At 41.8% G+C, this 25756-nt stretch overlaps 1 protein-coding gene across 1 annotated transcript; it reads right to left on the bottom strand.

Annotated features, from left to right (window-relative positions):
- Positions 1-2119: 2119 nt before the first annotated feature.
- On the bottom strand, positions 2120-11402 carry LOC311120528 (uncharacterized protein; the record flags this gene model as incomplete). The annotated part of the gene is made up of 3 exons (XM_084195112.1): positions 10917-11402; positions 6112-6317; positions 2120-2125 (listed from the first exon to the last, which is right to left on the bottom strand). Exons 1-3 carry the CDS (start codon positions 11293-11295, stop codon positions 2120-2122), a joined length of 591 nt encoding a protein of 196 aa, XP_084051238.1. The 5' UTR covers positions 11296-11402.
- Between the last annotated feature and the right edge of the window lie 14354 nt (positions 11403-25756).

The following is a 25756-nucleotide window of genomic DNA, read 5'->3' as shown; positions in this document are numbered from 1 at the left end:
CTAAAACTGATTAAATACATTTTTCTCCTCATCGATCTACACACAATACCCCATAATGACAAAGAGAACAGGGTTATTTTTTTTGTTGGGGAAAATGTATTAAAAATAAACTGAAATACCTTATTTACATAAGTATTCAGACCCTTTGATACGATACTCTTAATTGAGCTCAGGTGCATCCTGTTTCCATTGATCATCTTTGAGAAGTTTCTAAAACTTGATTGGAGTCCACCTGTGGTAAATTCAATTGATTGGACATGATTTGGAAAGGCACACACCTGTCTATTTAAGGTCCCACAGTTGACAGTGCATGTCATAGCAAAAACCAAGGCATGAGGTCGAAGGAATTGTCCGTAGAGCTCCGAGACAGGATTGTGTCGAGGCACAGATCTGGAGAAGGGTACCAACACATTTTTGCAGCATTGAAGGTCCCCAAGAACACAGTGGCCTCCATCATTCTTAAATGGAAGAAGTTTGAACCAAGACTCTTCCTAGATCTGGCTGCCGGAAATTGCCAAACTGAGCAATCGGGGGAGAAGGGCCTCGAGTTACATGTTAAAATATGCTTATTTGGGGGGAATTTAAACCATTTACTTGTGTTACAAAACGTTAATAAAATATGAAGTGTTACTGTTTGACAGAAAGTGTCATTTTGTCAACATTGGGAATGTTGGTGCTTTTAGACGATATCATCTGGTATACAGAAAACATGTTGTCAATCTTATTAATCATGTTTGATAAAAGCTCTCAGAAGAAAAATTACTCAACCCATGGATTATTGTGAATAACACTAAGAACAGCCTTTAGTCATGTGGTACAATAATCCACAGGTTTTCATGCTTTATTGGTTAAATAACCTGATCAGTTTATTTTAAATACATTTAATCCAGATCAAAATGATCCTTCTTTGTCTTGATTCTGTCCACTTCATCATTTTAAGTCACACACAAGTCGTTTTTTGCTTTTATGTGATGTCAAGCATAGACACAGAGCAAAGCACTACAGAAAGAGATATTCAGATGTTTACAAAGGTAGTGTAGATTTAACAACCTATTAAAGTGTAGACCTTCATTAGAATGGCCCTTTAAAACCACACATCGGTTCAACAACTGCAGAATTTGCGCCCCTGTTTTTAAGATATTACTCACTGTTGTTAATCAGATCTCCTGTCTCTTCTTCCTCCAATGTGACAGTAATCTCTCCCAATCCAAAAACTGCATCCTCCTCTTCTTTCACTCTGAACGCGTCCTCCTCTTCTTTCACTGTAACATCCTCCTCCTCTTTCACTCTGAACACGTCTTCCTCTTCTTTTACTGTAACATCTTTCTCTTCTTCTTTCACGGTAACAGCATCACCCTCTACTTGTTTTTGCATTGTAACATCCTCCTCTTCCTTCTCCTCTTTCACGACAATGTTCAGCCCCAGGGCTTCTTTCTCCGTCCAGCAGACCCCCTCTTTAGAAGCGGGGGAGTAGTTTAGTGAGCTCATGGTTTAAAACACAGTGGCTAATATATACAGAAAGTGTCTAAAGAACTTGAATGTTTCGGCTATATTGGCTAGAAAGCTACGGAGGTGACTGACGAGCTGTTGTGGCTGAAGAAACGTGCCGTCCACTAAATTATACGTCACACTGGTAACATCGCCTGAAAGATGCACACATCGCCATCTGCTGACTGGAGTGGGTAACGCAGTCGAGGGAAACGTTTATTTTATTTTTCAGACAAAAAGTAGATTTATTTATTTAATTATATAATGTTATTATATTGAGACGTGCAAAAAGAAGCCACACCCACCAACCGGATGATACCAAAAATTCTGTTCAAGAACTTAGTGCTGAGTGATTAACCAAAATGTTGGTTATTTTTCATTTTTTTAAACAACTGACCAATGTTGTTTCAATTATTTCAATTCCATTTTGTTCCTTTTTTTTCTGTGACTTCAATGTGCACATTGCACAGTTTCTCTATAAATAAATTAGATCCAGCCTGAACTGTGTGATGTAGTTGGGAGTTGTAGTTTCCAACAGGCCAATATTCTACATAGTTTAGCGCATAAAACACGATAATTAACTACAATGACCATAATCCATTGCGCATCTACTTGTCCGTCTGTGTTTCTTTTACGACTGCCATGGAAGAGAGAAGGAAGAGTGTGCGATCCTGAGGTGATATGATCTAAATCAGGGTTCCCAAACTCCGTCCTGGGGCACCCATGCGTTTTAGTTTTTGCCCTAGCATCAGATAGCTGATTCAAATAACCAACTCATCATCAAGCTTTGATTATTTGAAATCAGCTGTGTAGTGCTAGGACAAAAACCAAAACTTGCACCCAGGTTGGGCCCCATGACCGAGTTTGGGAAACCCTGATCTAAGTGACTGTTATTCAGGATGACACGTTGTGTTATCAACCTTCCAGCCATCCACTCACCCAATCAGAAGACCTCTCCTGATGTTCTGACTGACACGTTGTGTTATCAACCTTCCAGCCATCCACTCACCCAATCAGAAGACCTCTCCTGATGTTCTGACTGACACGTTATATTATCAACCTTCCAGCCATCTGTAGTATCGAGTCAATGCTGGCAATTATTGCTGATAAACAAAGGAGTCCGCTCATACTGAACCTTTGATCATAAGTTTTATTCATATCACAAGCTTTCAGCATAAGTTTTACAGGTGTCAAGATCACCCGGAGAACGGCGTCCCAGATTGCAATGGCCGCTCTAACCTCTTCTTCCTTTTTACCCAGTATATATAATCTTCCCAAGATATGGGTGGCTCCCTCTACTGTCCAATCCCCTGTCTACAACACACACTTCCTGTATTTTGTATGTGGCGTCACACTAAAACATTCCCTCTGACACTAAATAAACATCCCTTCAGTTCCACTTAAAAAACATTAACAAAGTCATAATCTTCATATACGACACATCCATTCACCCAATCAGAAGACCTCTCCTGATGTTCTGACTGACACGTTGTGTTATCAACCTTCCAGCCATCCATTCACCCAATCAGAAGACCTCTCCTGATGTTCTGACTGACACGTTGTGTTATCAACCTTCCAGCCATCCATTCACCCAATCAGAAGACCTCTCCTGATGTTCTGACTGACACGTTGTGTTATCAACCTTCCAGCCATCCACTCACCCAATCAGAAGACCTCTCCTGATGTTGACTGACACGTTGTGTTATCAACCTTCCAGCCATCCATTCACCCAATCAGAAGACCTCTCCTGATGTTCTGACTGACACGTTGTGTTATCAACCTTCCAGCCATCCACTCACCCAATCAGAAGACCTCTCCTGATGTTTTGACTGACACGTTGTATTATCAACCTTCCAGCCATCCACTCACCCAATCAGAAGACCTCTCCTGATGTTCTGACTGACACGTTGTGTTATCAACCTTCCAGCCATCCACTCACCCAATCAGAAGACCTCTCCTGATGTTCTGACTGACACGTTATATTATCAACCTTCCAGCCATCCACTCACCCAATCAGAAGACCTCTCCTGATGTTCTGACTGACACGTTATATTTCTTAAAACAGGTCAACCCCCGGCCACTAAACAGGTCAACCCCGGCCACTAAACAGGTCAACCCCGGCCACTAAACAGGTCAACCCCCGGGCACTAAACAGGTCAACCCCGGCCACTAAAAAGGTCAACCCTGGCCACTAAACAGGTCAACCCCGGGCACTAAACAGGTCAACCCCGGGCACTAAACAGGTCAACCCCGGGCACTAAACAGGTCAACCCCCGGGCACTAAACAGGTCAACCCCGGCCACTAAACAGGTCAACCCCGGCCACTAAACAGGTCAACCCCGGCCACTAAACAGGTCAACTCCAGCCACTAAACAGGTCAACCCCCGGCCACTAAACAGGTCAACCCCGGCCACTAAACAGGTCAACCCCCGGGCACTAAACAGGTCAACCCCGGCCACTAAAAAGGTCAACCCTGGCCACTAAACAGGTCAACCCCGGCCACTAAACAGGTCAACCCCGGGCACTAAACAGGTCAACCCCCGGGCACTAAACAGGTCAACCCTGGCCACTAAACAGGTCAACCCCCGGCCACTAAACAGGTCAACCCCCGGCCACTAAACAGGTCAACCCCAGCCACTAAACAGGTCAACCCCCGGCCACTAAACAGGTCAACCCCCGGCCACTAAACAGGTCAACCCCGGCCACTAAACAGGTCAACCCCCGACCACTAAACAGGTCAACCCCCGGCCACTAAACAGGTCAACCCCGGCCACTAAACAGGTCAACCCCCGGCCACTAAACAGGTCAACCCCGGCCACTAAACAGGTCAACCCCCGGGCCACTAGAGGGATATTTAAACCTACAAATTCAAGGTTTTCTTTTGTTCCATTGGTATGTAAAAAAATGTTGTGTTCCAATATTGCATTGATGCATCCTTGACTAGTCTACCAGCTACTACTAACGTTGACTAGACTACTAGATACTACTAACGTCGACTAGTCTACCAGCTACCACTAACGTTGACTAGACCACCAGCTACTACTAACGTTGACTAGACCACCAGCTACTACTAACGTTGACTAGTCTACCAGCTACTACTAATGTTGACTAGACTACTAGATACTACTAACGTTGACTAGACTACCAGCTACTACTAACGTTGACTAGACTACCAGCTACTACTAACGTTGACTAGACTACCAGCTACTACTAACGTTGACTAGTCTACCAGCTACTACTAATGTTGACTAGACTACTAGATACTACTAACGTTGACTAGACTACCAGCTACTACTAACGTTGACTAGACTACTAGCTACTACTAACGTTGACTAGACTACCAGCTACTACTAACGTTGACTAGACTACTAGCTACTACTAACGTTGACTAGACTACCAGCTACTACTAACGTTGACTAGACTACCAGCTACTACTAACGTTGACTAGACTACCAGCTACTACTAACGTTGACTAGACCACCAGCTACTACTAACGTTGACTAGACTACCAGCTACTACTAATGTTGACTAGACTACCAGCTACTACTAATGTTGACTAGACTACCAGCTACTACTAACGTTGACTAGACTACCAGCTACTACTAACGTTGACTAGACTACTATATACTAACATTAGACACCATTTTCACATTTTTGCTGGAGAACCTGCTTACATTTAAAATGGTTGCTTATAGACCCATTATTCATCCATTTAATAATTTTTATTTTAAAATATCCAAATCATATAATGATTTAATAATAATAATAGTTGAATTCAATCAATCCAAATTCATAATCAAAACAAAATACACATTATAAAACCTTATTTTAGACATTTCATATAAACAATGATTTAATGTGGCATAAAATAAGAGTCAACCATCAGTCAGAACACAGCCTGTCTATTCTGTCATGTGAATTCAGGTCCTCTGTCTGGGAAAATGTCTTTCTACAATTAGGTTCCCTGACTAAAACTCTTTCCAAACTGTGAGCTTATCCTCCCCTGTGTGTTTTCTCATGCCTTTTCAGGCTCCCTAACTGAGTAAAACTCTTTCCACACAGGGAACAATGACAAGGCTTTTCTCCAGAGTGTATTCTCTTATGTTTGTTCAGGTTCCCTAAATTAGAAAAAGTCTTTCCACACTGGGAGCAGTGGCAAGTTTTCTCCCCTGTGTGTGTCCTCTCATGCGCCTTCAGGTTATCGGACAACCTAAAATTCTTTCCGCAATGGGAACAGCGGTAAGGCTTCTCTCCGGAGTGTATTCTCTTATGTTTGTTGAGGTTCCCTATATGGGAAAAACTCTTTCCACACTGGGAGCATTGGTAAGGCTTTTCACCTGTGTGTTTCCTCTCATGCTCTTTTAGGTTCCTTAACTTGGTAAAACCCTTTCCACACATGGTGCAATGGTAAGGTATCTCTCCTGCGTGTGTCCTCTCATGCTCCTTCCGATTATATGACAACCTAAAGTTCTTTCCACAATGGGAACAAGGGTAAGGCTTCTCTCCAGAGTGTATTCTCTTATGTTTGTTCAGGTTCCCTAACTGGGTAAAACTCTTTCCACACTGAGGGCAGTGGTAAGGCTTTTCTCCTGAGTGTATTCCATTATGCCTTTTCAGGCTCACTAACTGGGTATAACTTTTTCCACACTGGGAGCATTGGAAGGGCTTTTCTCCTGTGTGTGTTCTCTCATGCTCTTTCAGCTTCCATAACCACTTAAAACTCTTATTACACTGGGAGCAGTGGTGTTGTCTCACTGGTTTAGACATCGCTGGGTCTGGGTCCCCTGAAGGACTCTTCCGTCTGTCAGAGTGAGAGTCTGGTCTCTCTCCTGCTAAAGACAAACAGAGCATTTAGTTAAACTGAGCGACAGTGATTAGAACAGGTGATAGGAGTCCGCTATTGGAAGATGGCTAAAGATACAGTTTTCAACTGTTCTTTATACAGTGTATTTAGAAAGTATTCAGACCCTCCTTCCATTTTTCCACAGTTTGTTACATTACAGCTTTATTCTAAAATGGATTAAATACAGTTTCCCCCTCAATCTACACACAATACCCCATAATGACAAGCGAAAACAGGTTTTTAGACATTTTTGCAAATGTATTAAAACTAAAAAACATGAATACCTTATTTATATAAGTACTCAGAACCTTTGCTATGAGACTTGAAATTGAGCTCAGGTGCATCCTGTTTCCATTGATCATCCTTGAGATGTTTCTACAACTTGATTGGAGTCCACATGTGGTAAATTCAATTGATTGGACATGATTTGGAAAGGCACACACCTGTCTATGTAAGGTCCCACAGTTGACAGTGCATGTCAGAGCAAAAACAAAGCCATGGAGGTCAAAGGAATTGTCCGTAGAGCTCCGAGACAGGATTGTGTCGAGGAACAGATCTGGGGAAGGGTACCAAAACATTTCTGTAGAATTGAAGGTCCCCAAGAACACAGTGGCCTCCATCATTCTTAAATGGAAGAAGTTTGGAACCACCAAGACTCTTCCTAGAGCTGGCCACATGGCCAAACTGAGCAATCGGGGGGTGAATGGCCTTGGTCAGGGAGGTGACCAAGAACCCGATGGTCACTCGTACAGAGCTCCAGAGTTCCTCTGTGGAGATGGGAGAACCTTCCAGAAGGACAGGTCTGAATTCTTTCTGAATGCACTGTATATAGGGTGTTGACTTTCTGTAGATCTTCTATAGGCTTCTACAGCGCTGAGAGAAAGTTTGTGAACCCTGTTCCTGGAGAGCTACTGTCCTATGATCTAGCACTTCCTGATTCTACTTCCTGATTGTAATAATTAGCTGGTTGATAAGATGAACCAGGTTAATTAAAACCTACAGGCGGTTAGCGCTCCGGGAACAGGGTTGTAATCTAGCACTTCCTGATTGTAATAATTAGCTGGTTGATAAGATGAACCAGGTTAATTAAAACCTACAGGCGGGTAGCGCTCCAGGAACAGGGTTGGAGACCCCTGCTTTAGCATTTTCTGTATTTCTGCATGTATTTGACCTCAAATGTGATCAGATCTTCATCTAAGTCCTAATAATAGATTTTAAAATATATATATAACACAAAAGCAATTGTACTTTTTAATTTCTGCACTGAGCCAACATTCAATTTCTTTGTGGGGAAAAGTGTGTGAACCTCTAGATTAATGAGCACAATAAAGTAAACATTTAAATTTTATTAAAGCAGTCAAAAGTTTAGTATTTGGTCCCATATTCCTTGCATAAAATGACTACATCAAGCTTGTAACTACAAACTCCTTGGATGCATTTGTAGTTTTGTTTTTCCAACCAGAACTGAATGGTGAATAATGTCTTGTGCCATTTTCTATTCAAGTAGGATTAGAAAATGTTTCTGAACACATCAACATTCATCCTGATAATACCATGATTAAGAAAAACCATGAATGAATAATGACGAGTGAGAAGCTTACAGAGGCTACAACAAAACATGCTAACATGCTAATATGCTCTCCATTGGGTCACCATTACCTACAACAAAACATGCTAACATGCTCTCCATTGGGTCACCATTACCTACAACAAAACATGCTAACATGCTCTCCATTGGGTCACCATTACCAATGACATGGGAGAGCATATTCGCATGTTTTGTTATAGCCTCTAAGATTCTCACTCATCATGATTTCGTAATCATGGCATTATCAGGATTAATGTAGACGTGTTCAGATTATACATTTTTGGATTGAGCCAGATTCTCTTTAGATTGTGGATTTTGCTCAATGGGAAAGTTTTTCTGGAGCTTTCTGCATGAGTTATGTTTTGGGAGCCACTGGCTGTCTACACTTGGGCTCTCTGTGGATGGATGGCTCGTTGGATGGTGTCTGTGGCTCTCTGTGGATGGATGGCTCATTGGATGGTGTCTGTGGCTCTGTGTGGATGGATGGCTCGTTGGATGGTGTCTGTGGCTCTGTGTGGATGGATGGCTCGTTGGATGGTGTCTGTGGCTCTGTGTGGATGGATGGCTCGTTGGATGGTGTCTGTGGCTCTGTGTGGATGGATGGCTCATTGGATGGTGTCTGTGGCTCTGTGTGGATGGATGGCTCGTTGGATGGTGTCTGTGGCTCTCTGTGTGGATGATGGCTCGTTGGATGGTGTCTGTGGCTCTCTGTGTGGATGATGGCTCGTTGGATGTGTCTGTGGCTCTCTGTGTGGATGATGGCTCTTTGGATGGTGTCTGTGGCTCTGTGTGGATGGATGGCTCGTTGGATGGTGTCTGTGGCTCTCTGTGTGGATGATGGCTCGTTGGATGTGTCTGTGGCTCTCTGTGTGGATGATGGCTCGTTGGATGGTGTCTGTGGCTCTCAGTGTGGATGGATGGCGTCTGTGGCTCTCAGTGTGGATGGATGGCTCGTTGTGTCTGTGGTGCCAGGTGAGTTATTTTATTTATAAATTTTTTCATGATATCCAATTGGTAGTTACAATCTTGTCTCATCGCTGCAACTCCCCAATGGGCTCGGGAGAGGCGAAGGTCGAGACATGCATTCTCAGAAACTTCTGCTTCTTAAGACATTGCTCGCTTAACCTGGAAGCCAGCCGCACCAATGTGACGACCGAAGTCAACTTGCAGGTGCCCGGCCCGCCACAAGGAGTTCCTTGAGCGCGATGAGCCAAGGAAAGCCCCCCACCCCCCACCACCACCAAACCCTCCCCTAACCCGGACGACACTGGGCCCATTGTGCCCTATGGGGCTCCCGGTCACAGCCGGCTGTGACACCGCCTAGGATCCAACCCCAGGCTGTAGTGGCGCCTCTTTATAGAGCCTGCCTGTGGGCTAAATTGAAATGCAATGCTTTGGTCATGGATCTGATCGCAGATCTGGCGTCATTTTCAAATCAAATCAAATTTTATTCGCCAAATGCACCGAATACAACAGGTGTAGACATTACAGTGAAATGCTGACTTACAAGCCCTTAACCAACAATGTAGTTTTTAATAAAAAATAAAAAAGTGTTAAGTAAAAAATAAAAGCAAATAACTAAAGAGCAGCAGTAAAATAAAATAACAGTAGCGAGGCTATATACAGGGGGGTACCGGTCAGAGTCAATGTGCGGGGGCACCGGTTAGTCAAGGTAATTGAGGTAATATGTACATGTGGGTAGAGTTAAAGTGACTATGCAGGACCTATACACCGCCTGGTATATAGGTCCTGGATGGCAGGAAGCTTGGCCCCAGTGATGTAGTGGGCCGTACGCACTACCCTCTGTAGTGCCTTGCGGTCGGAGGCCGAGCAGTTGCCATACCAGGCGGTGATGCAACCAGTCACGATGCTCTCAATGGTGCAGCTGTAGAACTTTTTGAGGATCTGAGGACCCATGCCAAATATTTTCAGTCTCCTGAGGGGGAATAGGCTTTGTCGTGCCCTCTTCACGACTGTCTTGGTGTGTTTGGACCATGATAGTTTATTGATGATGTGGACACCAAGGAACTTGAAGCTCTCAACCTGTTCCACTACAGCCCCGTCGATGAGAATGGGGGCGTGCTCAGTCCTCTTTTTCCCCCCCTGTAGTCCACAATAATCTCCTTTGTCTTGATCACGTTGAGGGAGAGGTTGTTATCCTGGCACCACACGGCCAGGTCTCTGACGACCTCCCTATAGGCTGTCTCATCGTTATCGGTGATCTATTGTTCTTCAAACAAGGGGAGGAGACTGATGACGTCACGACTTCCCTTGATCATGACTCTTCAGTTCCATTAGAATTTTTTTTTCTGAACACTTCTAAATTCATCCTGATGTACAATGATTAAAGAAAAACCATGAATGAAGTCATGATTAACAAAACATGCTAATATCCTCTCCCGTGGCTCACCATTACACATAAGAGTCATTGGACGAAGACCTCTTCACATTAACACGGGTCTCTTGCAGTACGGTTATGGAAGCATAAGGGCCTTATTTTTCATATCAGCAAGAAATAATCATATTTTTCAAATATGTTTTCATACGAAATGGCTGATGGACATCCACAAATTAATCCACACAATACGAAACGGAACATATGATACTAAATGGAGTGTCTCGGATTCATGTACAGAATAGTACGAACGGCTCTGAGACCAGGTTGTAACACAGCTTCCGGATTTATAGTTCACATGAACCAGTCCCGAGCTAGCCGATGACATCATGTCTTCCCATCAAACCAACTCCTTGAATGCCCTATTCCTTGATGTTTGCAGTTGTGTCTAAAAAAAACACTGTGTTGTTCTATAGTGTACGTAGTTTACTGTATTTATATATATATCGCTTTTCAACAGGAAAAGTTAAAAATCACAGACGGACATCTTTTAACAATTCCTACAGTACAGAACAACATATCCATGTGTAGAATGCCTTTTCAAAATCACACATTAGTTCAACAACTTCAGAGTTTGTTCCTCTGTTTAAGATGGTACTCACTGTATTTACTGGTGTTAATCAGATCTCCAGTGTTCTGTTCTGCTTCTTCCAATGTGACAGTAATCTCCCCCTCTTCCTCCTCCACTCCAAAAACGTCTTCCTCTTCTTTCACTGTGACAGTAAAATCCTCATCCTCCTCCTTTTTCACTCTGAACGCTTCTTCCTCTTCTTTCACGGTAACATCCTGCTCCTCTTTCACTCTGAACGCTTCTTCCTCTTCTTTCACATTAACATCCTCCTCCTCTTTCACTGTAACAGCCTCGTCCTTAACTTCTTTTTTGACGGTAACAGCCTCCTCTTCACTTTCGTCTTTCACGATAGTTCCTTTCTCCGTCCAGCAGACCTCTTCTTTAGCAGGAGAGTAGCTTAGTAAACTCATGGTCAGGGATGTTAGCTAAACTACTGCTAATTTAACCAGCCAGCTAGCTGACAACAACGTCAATATAAAATTAAATGGGGTAACTAATTGTTTCCACAGAAGTGCGTTTAAAACATAGTGGCGAATAAACAACGAAATTGTCTAAAGAGCTTGAACGTTTCGACTATGTTGTCTAGCAAGCTACCGAGGAGGCTGCAGTTGTTGAAGAAGCGTTCCGTCAACTAGATTACACGTCACACTAGCAGCGTCGCCTGAAAGACACACATCGCCATCTGCTGACTGGAGTGGGTAACGAAGTTCGGGGAACTTATAATTTGTGTCTATTAAATATTATGTTAACAATTTCCAAAGAAAAGCATGTGTTGATTGATTAGTTCCGATTTGAATGTAAAACAAACTTTCAGGTTTCAAGGTTATAATTAATAAATGCCCATTATATTCATCCATTTAATAATGTACATTTCACAATATCCAAATCATAAATCCAACCACATTTTTTGTTGTTGTTGAAAAATCCAAATCATATATCCAATCAAATGTATTTATCAGTATCCAAATCACACATCAAATCAAATTCAAAAGGTTTCAAGGTTAGAATCAAGAAAGGGAAAATTCCATCCATCTACAGTGCATTAGGAAAGTATTCAGACCCCTTGACTTTCCACATTTTGTTACTTTACAGACTTATTCTAAAATTGATTAAAATTGTTGTTTTTTTCTCATCAATCTACACACAATACCCCATAATGACAAAGCAAAACCAGGATTTATACATTTTAGCAAATTTATTTAAAACATAATAACTGAAATATCACATTTACATTAGTATTCAGACCCTTAACCCGCAACACACCAGTCTCAACGTCAACAGTGAAGAGGAGACTCCAAGATGCTGACTGGAAGAGTTGCAAAGAACACCTGTACAGTCGTGGTCAAAAGTTTTGAGAATGACACAAATATAAATTTTCACAAAGTCTGCCTCAGTTTGTATGATGGCAATTTGCATATACTCCAAAATGTTATGAAGAGTGATCAGATGAATTGCAATTAATTGCAAAGTCCCTCTTTGCCATGAAAATGAACTAAATCCCCCCCAAAACATTTCCACTGCATTTCAGCCCTGCCACAAAAGGACCAGCTGACATCATGTCAGTGATTCTCTCGTTAACACAGGTGAGAGTGTTGACGAGGACAAGGCTGGAGATCACTCTGTCATGCTGATTGAGTTAGAATAACAGACTGGAAGCGTTAAAAGGAGGGTGGTGCTTGAAATCATTGTTCTTCCTCTTTTAACCATGGTTACCTGCAAGGAAACACGTGCCGTCATCATTGCTTTGCACAAAAGTATTCACAGGCAATGATATTGCTGCTAGTAAGATTGCACCTAAATCAACCATTTATCGGATCATCAAGGACTTCAAGGAGAGAGGTTCAATTGTTGTGATGAAACTTCAGGGTGCCCAAGAAAGTCCAGCAAGCGCCAGGACCATCTCCTAAAGTTGATTCATCTGCGGGATCGGGGCACCACCAGCGCAGAGCTTGCTCAGGAATAGCAGCAGGCAGGTGTGAGGCATTCTGCACGCACAGTGAGGCAAATACTTTTCGAGGATGGCCTGGTGTCAAGAAGGGCAGCGAGGAAGCCACTTCTCTCCAGGAAAAACATCAGGGACAGACTGATATCCTGCAAAAGGTACAGGGATTGGACTGCTGAGGACTGCGGTAAAGTCATTTTCTCTGATGAATCCCCTTTCCGATTGTTTGGGGCATCTGTAAAAAAGCTTGTCCGGAGAAGACAAGGTGAGCGCTACCATCAGTCCTGTGTCAGGCCAACAGTAAAGCATCCTGAGACCATTCATGTGTGGGGTTGCTTCTCAGCCAAGGGAGTGGGCTCACTCACAATTCTGCCTAAGAACACAGCCATGAATAAAGAATGGTACCAACACATCCCCCGAGAGCAACTTCTCCCAACCATCCAATAACAGTTTGTTGACGAACAATGCCTTTTCCAGCATGATGGAGCACCTTGCCATAAGGCAAAAGTGATAACTAAGTGGCTCGGGGAACAAAACATCAACATTTTGGGTTCATGGCCAGAAAACTCCCCAGACCTTAATCCTTAATCCCATTGAGAACTTGTGGTCAATCCTCAAGAGGCGGGTGGACAAACAAAAACCCACAAATTCTGACAAACTCCAAGCATTGATTATGCAAGCATGGGCTGCCATCAGTCAGGATGTGGCCCAGAAGTTAATTGACAACATGCCAGGGCGGATTGCAGAGTTCTTGAAAAAGAAGGGTCAACACTGCAAATATTGACTCTTTGCATAAACTTAATGTAATTGTCAATAAAAGCCTTTGACACTTATGGAATGCTTGTAATTATACTTCAGTATACCATAGTAACATCTGAAAAAAGATCTAAAAACACTGAAGCAGCAAACTTTGTGAAGACCAATACTTGTGTCATTCTCAAAATGTTTGACCACGACTGTACAGTATGTATTCACCCCCTTTGCTATGAAGCCCCTAAATAAGATCTGGTGCGACCAATTACCTTCAGAAGTCACATAATTAGTTATATAAAGTCCACCTGTGTGCAATCTTAGTGTCACATGATCTGTTAAATGATCTCAGTATATATACACCTGTTCTGAAAGGCCCCAGAGTCTGCAACACCACCAAGCAAGCAGCACCATGAAGACCAAGGACCTCTCCAAACAGATCAGGGACAAAGTTGTGGAGAAGTACAGATCAGGGTGGAGTTATAAAAAAATATCCAGAACTTTGAACATTCCACGGAGCACCATTAAATCCAGTATTAAAAAATAGAATGAATATGGCACCACAACAAACCTGCCAAGAGAGGGCCGCCCACCAAAACTCACAGACCAGGCAAAGAGGACATTAATTGACAAAGAGACCAAAGATAACCCTGATGGAGCTGCAAAGCTCCACAGCAGATATTGGATAATCTGTCCATAGCAGATTGAAATAACAGATGTCCACAATATGATTTCATGTGGCATAAAAAAAACACTAATTCTCAGTCAAAAACATAAGTCAGAACACAGCCTCTCTATTCTCTCATGTGATTTCAGGTCCTCTGACTGGGAAAATGTCTTTCCGCAATGAGAATAATAATATAAATAATTGGTCATTTAGCAGACGCTCTTATCCAGAGCGACTTACAGGAGCAACTAGGGTTAAGTGCCTTGCTCAAGGGCACATCGACAGATTTTTCACCTAGTCGGCTCGGGGATTAGAACCAGCGACCTTTTGGTTACTGGCACAACGCTCTTAACCACTAAGCTACCTGAACAGTGGTATGTCTTCTCCTCCTGTGTATGTATTCTTTCATGCTTATTCAGATGTCTTAACCGGTTAAATCCCTTTCCATACAGAGAGCCGTGGTAGATTCTCCTGTGTGTGTCCTGTCATGTGATTTTAGATACTGTAACTGGGTGAAAAGCATCACACTGGGAGCAGTGGTAGGGATTTTCTCCTGTGTCCTCTCGTGTAATTTTAAAATGGTCTAAACTGGTTAAAACTCTTTCCACATTAGGAGCAATGGTAAGGCTTCTCACCAGAGCAATGTTCCCTCAAAAAAATAAAACTCATTATTATTCCCATACCCATATATTACAGCCTATTGGCTACTTTGGCTTATTCAAGCCTCCCTTTAAGATATAAAAAAAGCTATTTTATCTTACTTGCATTTCAAAGATGGCTAGAAATGTACACGTAGGAAGCCATCACTCGCCATGGCTGATCCAGAAATGAGCTAGCACTGGGCTAATAACTCAATAACTAGCAAAGAATATGAACAAATGTGCGGCTACATGCTTTGATCTCAAAATAAGTACATCTACTCACGGCCGCTCCTGTCTTTTCAGTGCAACTGAATCCTCCTCCGATGCTCTCTGCCTAAAACAAAATCACAGACTAAGTCTTGCATAGTTTGATTGTTCTGGTATGTTGCATTGAAAGGGGCTAATATTCGGTTGATTTAATCACAATCCCCACAGTAGAGCGGAAACGTTGATAGTGTTAACTAACGGGGTAAAGTAAAAAGTTGAGTGAAGTTCAATCTCGTGCATCTCTACGCGGGCTGGTATTTCTTCTGCGCGGCAGTACTGGGAAAGCTGCACAGCTCAGAGAGAACAGAGTGTAATTTCTTTATGGATTTTGATGTTTGTTTGGACATATTGTCTTGCTGGAAGATCCACTTGAGGCCAAGTTTCAGCCTCCTGGCGGAGGCAAACAGGTGTTTTGGCTAAAATGTTCTGGTACTTGGTAGAGTTGATGATGCCATTGACCTTAACAAGGGCCCCAGGACCAGTGGAAGCAGAATAGCCCCATAACATCAAAGATCTACCACCATATTTGACAGTAGGTTTGGGGTTCTTTTCTGCTCCTGCATCCTTATTTTGATGCCAAAACGCACTACCGTCATCCAACAAATTGTAAACGAATGGAGTTTGCTAAACGGCATTGGCACTTGGATTAGAATCGGTGGCGTGGTCTGATGACATGAAAATAGAGCTCTTTGGCCACGCCCATGAGAGGTTAAGCTTAGAATAAAGAAAATACACATTCTACTCATCCATTTATAATTAACATTTGAAAATATCCAAATCATATTAAATGAACACCTAAAGGGTTCATAATTGTGTTCCATCAATATATGATTTCATTTAAACAATATGATTTCATGTGGCATAAATAAAACACACATTTCACAACACAGCCTCTATTCTGTCATGTGATTTCAGGTCCTCTGACTGGGAAAATGTCTTTCCACAACTAGAGCAGTCTTAAGGCTTCTCTGCTGTATGTGTTTTTTATGCTCTTTCAGGTTCCATAACTGACCTATACTGTTTCCACACTGGGAGCAGTGGACGGTCTTATCCTCACCTGAGTGTGTGTATTCTCTCATGTTTTTTCAGGTTCCCTAACCGGGTAAATGTCTTTTGACACTGAGAACAGTGGTAGGTATTTTTGTGTGTGTGTGTCCTCTTCTGATAGTTCAGGCCTCCTAATTGGGTAAAAGTATTTCCACACAGGGAGCATTGGTAAGGCTTTTCTCCTGTGTGTTACTTCTTATGCTCTTTTAGGTTTCCTAACTTTGTAAAATCCTTTCCGCATAAGGAGCAATGTTAAGATTTCTCCCGTGTGTGTGTCCTCTCATGCTCCTTCAGGTCCCATGACCACCTAAAATTCTTTCCACAATGGGAACAGAGGTAAGGCTTCTCTCCAGAGTGTATTCTCTTATGTTTGTTCAGGTTCCATAACTGGGTAAAACTCTTTCCACACTGAGAGCAGTGGTAGGTCTTCTCCACTCCTGTGTGTATTACTTCATGATTTTTCAGGTTCACTAAATGGGTGAAACTCATTCCACACTGGGAACATTGGAAAGGCTTTTCTCCCGTATGTGTCCTTTCATGCTCTTTAAGGCTCCCTATCCGGCCAAAACTCTTTCCACAGTGGGAGCAATGGTGAGGCTTCTCTCCTGTGTGTATTGTTTGATGTTCATTCAGGTTCCCCAACCGTGTAAAACTCTTTCCACACTGGGAGCATTGGAAAGGCTTCTCTCCTGTGTGTATTCTCTCATGCGCTTTCAGGCGCCCTAACGCTATAAAACCCTTTCCACACTGGGAGCATTGGAAAGGCTTCTCTCCTGTGTGTGTTCTCTCATGCTCTTTCAGATGTGATGACTGGTTAAAACTCTTTCCACACTGGGAGCATTGGAAAGGCTTCTCTCCTGTGTGTATTCTCTCATGCGCTTTCAGGTGCCCTAACGCTATAAAACCCTTTCCACACTGGGAGCATTGGAAAGGCTTCTCTCCTGTGTGTATCCTCTCATGCTCTTTCAGGTGCCTTAACCGTGTAAAACTATTTCCACAGTGGGAACAGGGGTAAGGCTTCTCTCCAGAGTGTATTTTCTCATGGTTTTGCAGATACCCTAACTGAGAGCAGTGGTAGGGTTTTTCTCCGGTGTGTATTATTCCTTCATGCCTTTTCAGATTTCCTAACCGGGTAAATCTCTTTTCACACTGGGAGCATTGGAAGAGCTTTTCTCCTGTGTGTGTTTTCTCATGCTCTTTGAGCTTACATAACCACTTAAAACTCGTTCCACACTGGGAGCAGTTGTGTTGTGTCGCTGGTTTGGGAATCTCTGGGTCTGGATTCCCTGAAGGACTCTTCCCGCTGTCAGAGTGAGAGTCTGGTTTCTCTCCTGCCAAAGATAAACAGATTATTTTATTAAACAGAGACATGAATGAAACCTATACATGATTAAACTGTTTTCCTATGAGGTTTAATCCAGACTAGATCCCTCATTATAAAAATGGTCAATTTGGATTCTGGATTCTGATTTGTTGATAGCCGTTAGAAAATCCCAGGTAAAGCCTGTTAAAAGTTCCATTTGAATTATCCCTATACATCCACTGTCCCCCAGCCAAGCCAGGCAATTCATAAACTAATATCCACTGGAAACAATCATCTAGTCATTATTACCCCATGTTTCTAGTCTAACATTTGGTTTGTAACAGAGGGGATTTATATAAACCTCTTCCTCTCCAACTGTTAGAGACATTTTGGATGTAAAATACAAATATTTATACAACTTATTTTGGTGATTTATTATTGTATATGGAAAACATGTATTTATTTATATGGAATCTCTCTTTAATTGCTCTAAGGACACCTAGTGGCAAATGGTTGGTTTTCTACTAAAATGGAACATAAGGGGTTAACTCACTACTGCACTTTTTTTTTTTTTTTTGTTAAATATTCATTTTATTTATTTATATTCCATCCTATTTTTGGGGAAGATTTAGGCTTTCTGATAATGTATCAATAATAATCAAATAAAACAATGTAAACCCACTTGAGGCAACGCTGTGCCATGAGGGTACTAAAATGGAAAATCAGATATTTTCTGAACATTAATTAAGTGAAATAGTAGAAACAAGCACAGTCCTCACTATCAGAGGGTATGACTGTCCTCACTATCAGAGGGTATGACTGTCCTCACTATCAGAGGGTATGACTGTCCTCACTATCAGAGGGTATGACTGTCCATTATTCTTTTTTTAAATCTTCAAGTTCTACCAAGTTGGTTGTATGGCAAGCCGATTTAAGTAAAAACTGTAACTAAGGCACTCGTATTGATATGCAACTCCAGTGTAGACTTGGCCTTGTGTTTTAGGTTATTGTCCTGCTGAAAGGTGCATTTGTCACCCAGTGTCTGTTGGAAAGCAGACTGAAACAGGTTTTCCTCTAGGATTTTGCCTGTGCAAAATTCTGTTTCTTTTTATCCTGAAAAACTCCCTAGTCCTTGCTGATGACAAGCATACCCATAACATGATGCACCCACCACCATGCTTGAAAATATGATGAGTGGTACTCAGTGACGTTGGATTTGCCCCAAACAAAAAGTGACTTACTTTGCCCTATGTTTTGCAGTTTTACTTTAGTGCCTTGTTGTAAACAGGATGCATGTTTTGGAATATTTTTTATTCTGTACAGGCTTCCTTCTTTTCACTCTGTCATTTAGGTTAGTATTGTGGAGTAACTGCAATGTTGTTGATCCATCCTCAGTTTTCTCCTATCACAACCAATAAACTGTAACTCTTTTAAAGTCACCATTGGCCTCATGGTGGAATCCCTGAGCAGTTTCCTTCCTCTCCGGCAACTAAGTTAGGAAGTACGCCTGTATCTTTGTAGTGACTGGGTGTATTGATACACCATCCAAAGTGTAATTAATAACTTCAAATGTTTTTTTAACCCATCTACCTATAAGTGCCCTTGTTTGGGAGGCATTGGAAAACCTCCCTGGTGTTTGTGGTTGAATCTGTGTTTGAAATTCACTGCTCAACTGAGGGACCTTACAGATAATTGTATGTGTAGGGTACAGAGATGAGGTAGTCATTCAAAAATCATGTTAAACTCCATTATTGAATCGCCCATAATGCACCGTGCGGCACATCAACGTAGCATGGCCAATGTTTCCCCATCTCCTCTAAAGTAGAGCCAAAATTATATCTGCCATTGCGGATGTCAAACTCCACTCATGAGATTGTAGACCCCCTAAATTGATAGTGCAGTTTGTTTAGGCGATTTTACAGCTAACTAGCTACTTCACATGTTAATATTGTCTATGGTATTACTGTGTGTAGCTACGTTTGCTAGCTAGCTAGCCAGCCAGCCCATAGAGAGAGCATTGCATTGTGGATTTTTTTTGTGGACTTGAGCTGCAACAGATTTCCACAACGATTTTCCTTGTTGCTAACAACCTTATTATATAACTGCAAAATGAAACATTTGTTCACCAAAAAAATTATTCTCACATATTAGTGTTATTTATATATTAAAGGAATGAGTGGTTTTGGTGGATTTTTCATTTTTCACCCATTTTATAGCGTAGCTTTCTTAAAGCCCTATCTAAAGCAACGATTGACTTTAGATAGGGTGTCATAGACTACATGTCAATCCGGGACACTGAACTTAGTTGGACACTCCATTTAGTATGATAATGTTACGTTTGGTATGGCTACAGATGACTGAAGGTTGCTTAAGGCAGAAATGAAGGTAGGGTGGTTGATCAGTGTGGGGGTGGGCGTATAACGCGAATGTCCAGCGACCCAAAGGTTGTGAGTTTGAATCTCAAAACGGACAACTTTAGCTAATTAGCAACTTTTGAACTACTTACTACTTTTTTAGCTACTTTCCAACTACTTGGCATGTTAGCTAACGCTTCCCCTTTAACCTAACTCCTAAACTTAACCCTAACCCCTAGCCTAGCTAATGTTAGACACCTAGCTAGAATTCATAACATATCATACGTTTTGTACATTCTTAATATATTGTACTTTTACATACCATACGAATTGGCTGATGGACATCCACAAATTAATCCACACCCTACGAAACGGAACATATGATACTAAATGGAGTGTCTCGGATTCATATACAGAATAGTACGAACGGTTCTGAGACCAGGTTGTAACACAGCTTCCGGATTTATAGTTCACATGAACCAGTCCCGAGCTAGCCGATGACATCATGTCTTCCCATCAAACCAACTCCTTGAATGCCCTATTCCTTGATGTTTGCAGTTGTGTCTAAAAAAAACACTGTGTTGTTCTATAGTGTACGTAGTTTACTGTATTTATATATATCGCTTTTCTACAGGAAAAGTTAAAAATCACAGACGGACATCTTTTAACAATTCCTACAGGACAGAACAACATATCCAAGTGTAGAATGCCTTTTCAAAATCACACATTAGTTCAACAACTTCAGAGTTTGTTCCTCTGTTTAAGATGGTACTCACTGTATTTACTGGTGTTAATCAGATCTCCAGTCTTCTGTTCTTCTTCTTCCAATGTGACAGTAATCTCCCCCTCTTCCTCCTCCACTCCAAAAATGTCTTCCTCTTCTTTCACTGTAACATCCTCCTCCTTTTTCACTCTGAACGCTTCTTCTTCTTTCACGGTAACATCCTCCTCCTCTTTCACTCTGAACGAGTCTTCCTCATCTTTCACTGTAACATCCTCCTCTTCTTTCACTGTAACATCCTCCTCCTCTTTCACTCTGAACGCTTCTTCCTCTTCTTTCACATTAACATCCTCCTCCTCTTTCACTGTAACAGCCTCGTCCTTAACTTCTTTTTTGACGGTAACAGCCACCTCTTCACTTTCGTCTTTCACGATAGTTCCTTTCTCCGTCCAGCAGACCTCTTCTTTAGCAGGAGAGTAGCTTAGTAAACTCATGGTCAGGGATGTTAGCTAAACTACTGCTAACTTAACCAGCCAGCTAGCTGACAACAACGTCAATATGAAATTAAATGGGGTAACTGGTTGTTTCCACAGAAGTGCGTTTAAAACATAGTGGCAAATAAACAACGAAATTGTCTAAAGAGCTTGAACGTTTCGACTATGTTGGCTAGCAAGCTACCGAGCAGGCTGCAGTTGTTGAAGAAGTGTTCCGTCCACTAGATTACACGTCACACTAGCAGCGTCGCCTGAAAGACACACATCGCCATCTGCTGACTGGAGTGGGTAACGAAGTTCGGGGAACTTATAGTTTGTGTCTATTAAATAATATTATATTAACATTTTCACAAAGAAAAGCATGTGTTGATTGATTAGTTCAGAATTTTTATGAGTGAGAATTTAAAACAAAAGTTACATCTGTTGCTAAGATAAAGATGAAAATAGATCACCTTGGCAACACACACCAGTGGTGGGTTTATAGTCGGAATGAGAATGCATGAGCACAAAATAACCCCTTACCTACTGTAAAATATGGTGCTGGATATTTGATGTTATGGGGCTGTTTTGATTCCACTGGTCCTGGGACACTTGTTAAGGTCAACGGCATCATGAACTTTACCCGGTACCAAAACCTGGTTGCTACTGCCAGGAGGCGGAAACTTGGCCGCAAGTGGATCTTCCAGCAAGACAATAACCTCAAACACGCCTCAAAATCCATAAATAAATGGTTAATGGTCACAAAATCAACATTTTTGCAATGGCCTTCTCTGTCTCTGGACTTGAAACCCATTGAAAATTATATTATTTTGCATACAATATAGCTAATTGTTTGAATTATTTATTTTAAACAGCCATTTCTGCTAATCTTTATCAAGGGTGTCAATAATTTCAGACCCCACTGTAGCGCCACACTGCTCCTACACGGTGTACCAATACCTAATGTAGATGGACCTTCAGAAACAATTCATACCCATAGACTAGGTCCATACTGCTCCTACACGGTGTACCAATACCTAATGTAGATGGATAGGACCTTCAGAAACAATTCATACCCCTAGACTAGGTCCATACTGCTCCTACACGGTGTACCAATACCTAATGTAGATGGACCTTCAGAAACAATTCATACCCCTAGACTAGCTCCACACTGCACCAATACCTAATGGAGATGGATAGGACCTTCAGAAACAATTCATACCCCTAGACTAGGTCCACACTGCTCCTACACGGTGTACCAATACCTAATGTAGATGGATAGGACCTTCAGAAACAATTCATACCCCTAGACTAGGTCCATACTGCTCCTACACGGTGTACCAATACCTAATGTAGATGGACCTTCAGAAACAATTCATACCCCTAGACTAGGTCCATACTGCTCCTACACGGTGTACCTATACCTAATTTAGATGGACCTTCAGAAACAATTCATACCCCTAGACTAGGTCCATACTGCTCCTACACGGTGTACCAATACCTAATGTAGATGGACCTTCAGAAACAATTCATACCCCTAGACTAGGTCCATACTGCTCCTACACGGTGTACCAATACCTAATGTAGATGGACCTTCAGAAACAATTCATACCCCTAGACTAGGTCCACACTGCTCCTACATGGTGTACCAATACCTAATGTAGATGGATAGGACCTTCAGAAACAATTCATACCCCTAGACTAGGTCCATACTGCTCCTACACGGTGTACCAATACCTAATGTAGATGGACCTTCAGAAACAATTCATACCCCTAGACTAGGTCCATACTGCTCCTACACGGTGTACCAATACCTAATGTAGATGGACCTTCAGAAACAATTCATACCCCTAGACTAGGTCCACACTGCTCCTACACGGTGTACCAATACCTAATGTAGATGGACCTTCAGAAACAATTCATACCCCTAGACTAGGTCCACACTGCTCCTACACGGTGTACCAATACCTAATGTAGATGGACTTTCAGAAACAATTCATACCCCTAGACTAGGTCCATACTGCTCCTACACGGTGTACCAATACCTAATGTAGATGGATAGGACCTTCAGAAACAATTCAGACCCTTTGACTTCTTCCACATTTTGTTGTTACAGCCCGAATTCAAAATATATGAAAAACATTTTTTCCCCCCTCACCCATCTACACACAATACCCCATAATGAAAAAGTGAAAACATGTATTATTTAGCTTGATGAATACTACACAGATTATCTGAATGAAACAAAACGACTCAGTTCAAGGCGTTTCAAGGTTATAATTAATAAATGCCCATTATATTCATCCATTTAATAATGTACATTTCGCAATATCCAAATCATAAATCCATCCACATTTTTGTTGTTGTTGAAAAATCCTAATCATATATCCAATCAAATGTATTTATCAATAACCAAATCATATATCAAGTCAAATTCAAAACGGTTTCAAGGTTAGAATCAAGAAAGGGAAAATTTCATCCATCTATATAATAATATACATTTTGCAATATTCAAAGTTAGAATCAAGAAAGGGTAAATTCCATCCATCTATATAATAATTTACATTTTCCAATATCCAAACAACACTTAAGGCCAATATCCATAATAAAACAACATTTAAGGGTTTGTATCCAATCACCAAGTTCATAATCAAAATAAAACACACTTATTTATCTGAATTTAGGTATGACTATGTCTCGATATGACAAACAAATGTAGGCCTATTTTTGAGCAGCTTTCATTTATACAATTTGGTTTTGTGTGGCATAAACAAAGACATACATTCTCAGTCAAAAGTCGGAACACAGCCTCTCCATTCTCTCATGTGATTTCAGGTCCTCTGACTGGGAAAATGTCTTTCCACAATGAGAGCAGTGGTATGTCTTCTCCTCCTGTGTATGTATTCTTTCATGCTTATTCAGATGTCTTAACCGGTTAAATGTCTTTCCATACAGAGAGCCGTGGTAGATTGTCCTGTGTGTGTCCTGTCATTAAACTGGCTTCCAGTTGAGGCTCGGATCTACTACAAGACCATGGTGCTTGCCTACAGAGCTGTGAGGGGAACGGCACCTCCTTACCTTCAGGCTCTGATCAGACCCTACACCCAAACGAGGGCACTACGTTCATCCACCTCTGGCCTGCTAGCCCCCCTACCTCTACGGAAGCACAGTTCCCGCTCAGCCCATTCAAAGCTATTCGTTTCTCTGGCACCCCAATGGTGGAACAAGCTCCCCCATGACGCCAGGACAGCGGAGTCACTGACCACCTTCCGGAGACACTTGAAACCCTACCTCTTTAAGGAATACCTGGAATAGTATAAAAGTAATCCTTTTACCCCCCCCCCCCCCCATTAAAAAAATAAAGTGGTTGTCCCACTGGCTATCATAAGTTGAATGCACCAATTTGTAAGTCGCTCTGGATAAGAGCGTCTGCTAAATGACGTAAATGTAATGTGATTTTAGGTGCTGTAACTGGGTGAAACGCATCACACTGGGAGCAGTGGTAGGGCTTTTCTCCTGTGTCCTCTTGTGTAATTTTTAAATGGTCTAACTGGTTAAAACTCTTTCCACATTAGGAGCAATGGTAAGGCTTCTCACCAGAGCAATGTTCCCTCAAAAAAATGTAGGCACTGAGCAAATTTGAGGTCTGCTGAGTACAAACTTTAACATTGTGAGAATTCTGTGCAACTTCCGGCGCGCGTTTACTGTGAACACTGAGGCTGTATCCGCTTTAAGTTCCAGTTTTAACAGTGGTCAAGTGGGCTACTGTGGCTATTTGATCATAATGTAGGCCAACCTGAGTGGCCTACCATCAAAAACAATTGGCCTACCAAAAACAGCCAACAAGTGCTCAGCATATGTGGGAACTCCCTCAAGACTGTTGGAAAATCATTCCAGGTGAAGCTGGTTGTGAGAATGCCAAGAGTGTGCAAAGCTGTCATCAAGGCAAAGGGTGGCTACTTTGAAGAATCTCAAATATAAAATATATTTAGATTTGTTTAACACTTTTTTTGGTTACTACATGATTCCATGTGTTATTTCATAGTTTTGATGTCGTCACTATTATTCTACAATGTATAAAATAGTAAAAATAAAGAAAAAGCCTGGAATGAGTAGGTGTGTCCAAACTATTGACTGGTACTGTGCTCACGGCCGGTCCTGTCTTTTCAGTGCAACTGAATCCTCCTCCGATGCTCTCTGCCTAAAACAAAATCACAGACTAAGTCTTGCATGGTTTGATTGTTCTGGTATGTTGCATTGAAAGGGGCTAATATTAGGTTGATTTAATCCCAATCCCCACAGTAGAGCGGAAACGTTGATAGTGTTAACTAACGGGCCAAAGTAAAAAGTTCAGTGAAGTTCAATCTCGTGCATCTCTACGTGAGCTGCTATTTATTATGCGCTGCAGTACTGGGAACGCTGCACAGCTTAGAGAGAACTGAGTGTAATTTGTTTATGGATTTTGATGTTTGCTTGGAGTTATTGTCTTGCTGGAAGATCCACTTGAGGCCAACTTTCAGCCTCCTGGCAGAGGCAAACAGGTGTTTTGGCTAAAATGTTCTGGTACTTGGTAGAGTTGATGATGCCATTGACCTTAACAAGGGCCCCAGGACCAGTGGAAGCAGAATAGCCCCATAACATCAGAGATCTACCACCATATTTGACAGTAGGTTTGGGGTTCTTTTCTGCTTCTGCATCCTTATTTT

Source organism: Coregonus lavaretus (assembly GCF_964263955.1).
Source record: "Coregonus lavaretus genome assembly, contig: HAP1_SCAFFOLD_47, whole genome shotgun sequence".
NCBI lineage: Eukaryota > Metazoa > Chordata > Actinopteri > Salmoniformes > Salmonidae > Coregonus > Coregonus lavaretus.
The sequence above is the reverse complement of the archived record's forward strand: the minus strand, read 5'-3'. Positions and strand labels throughout refer to the sequence as shown.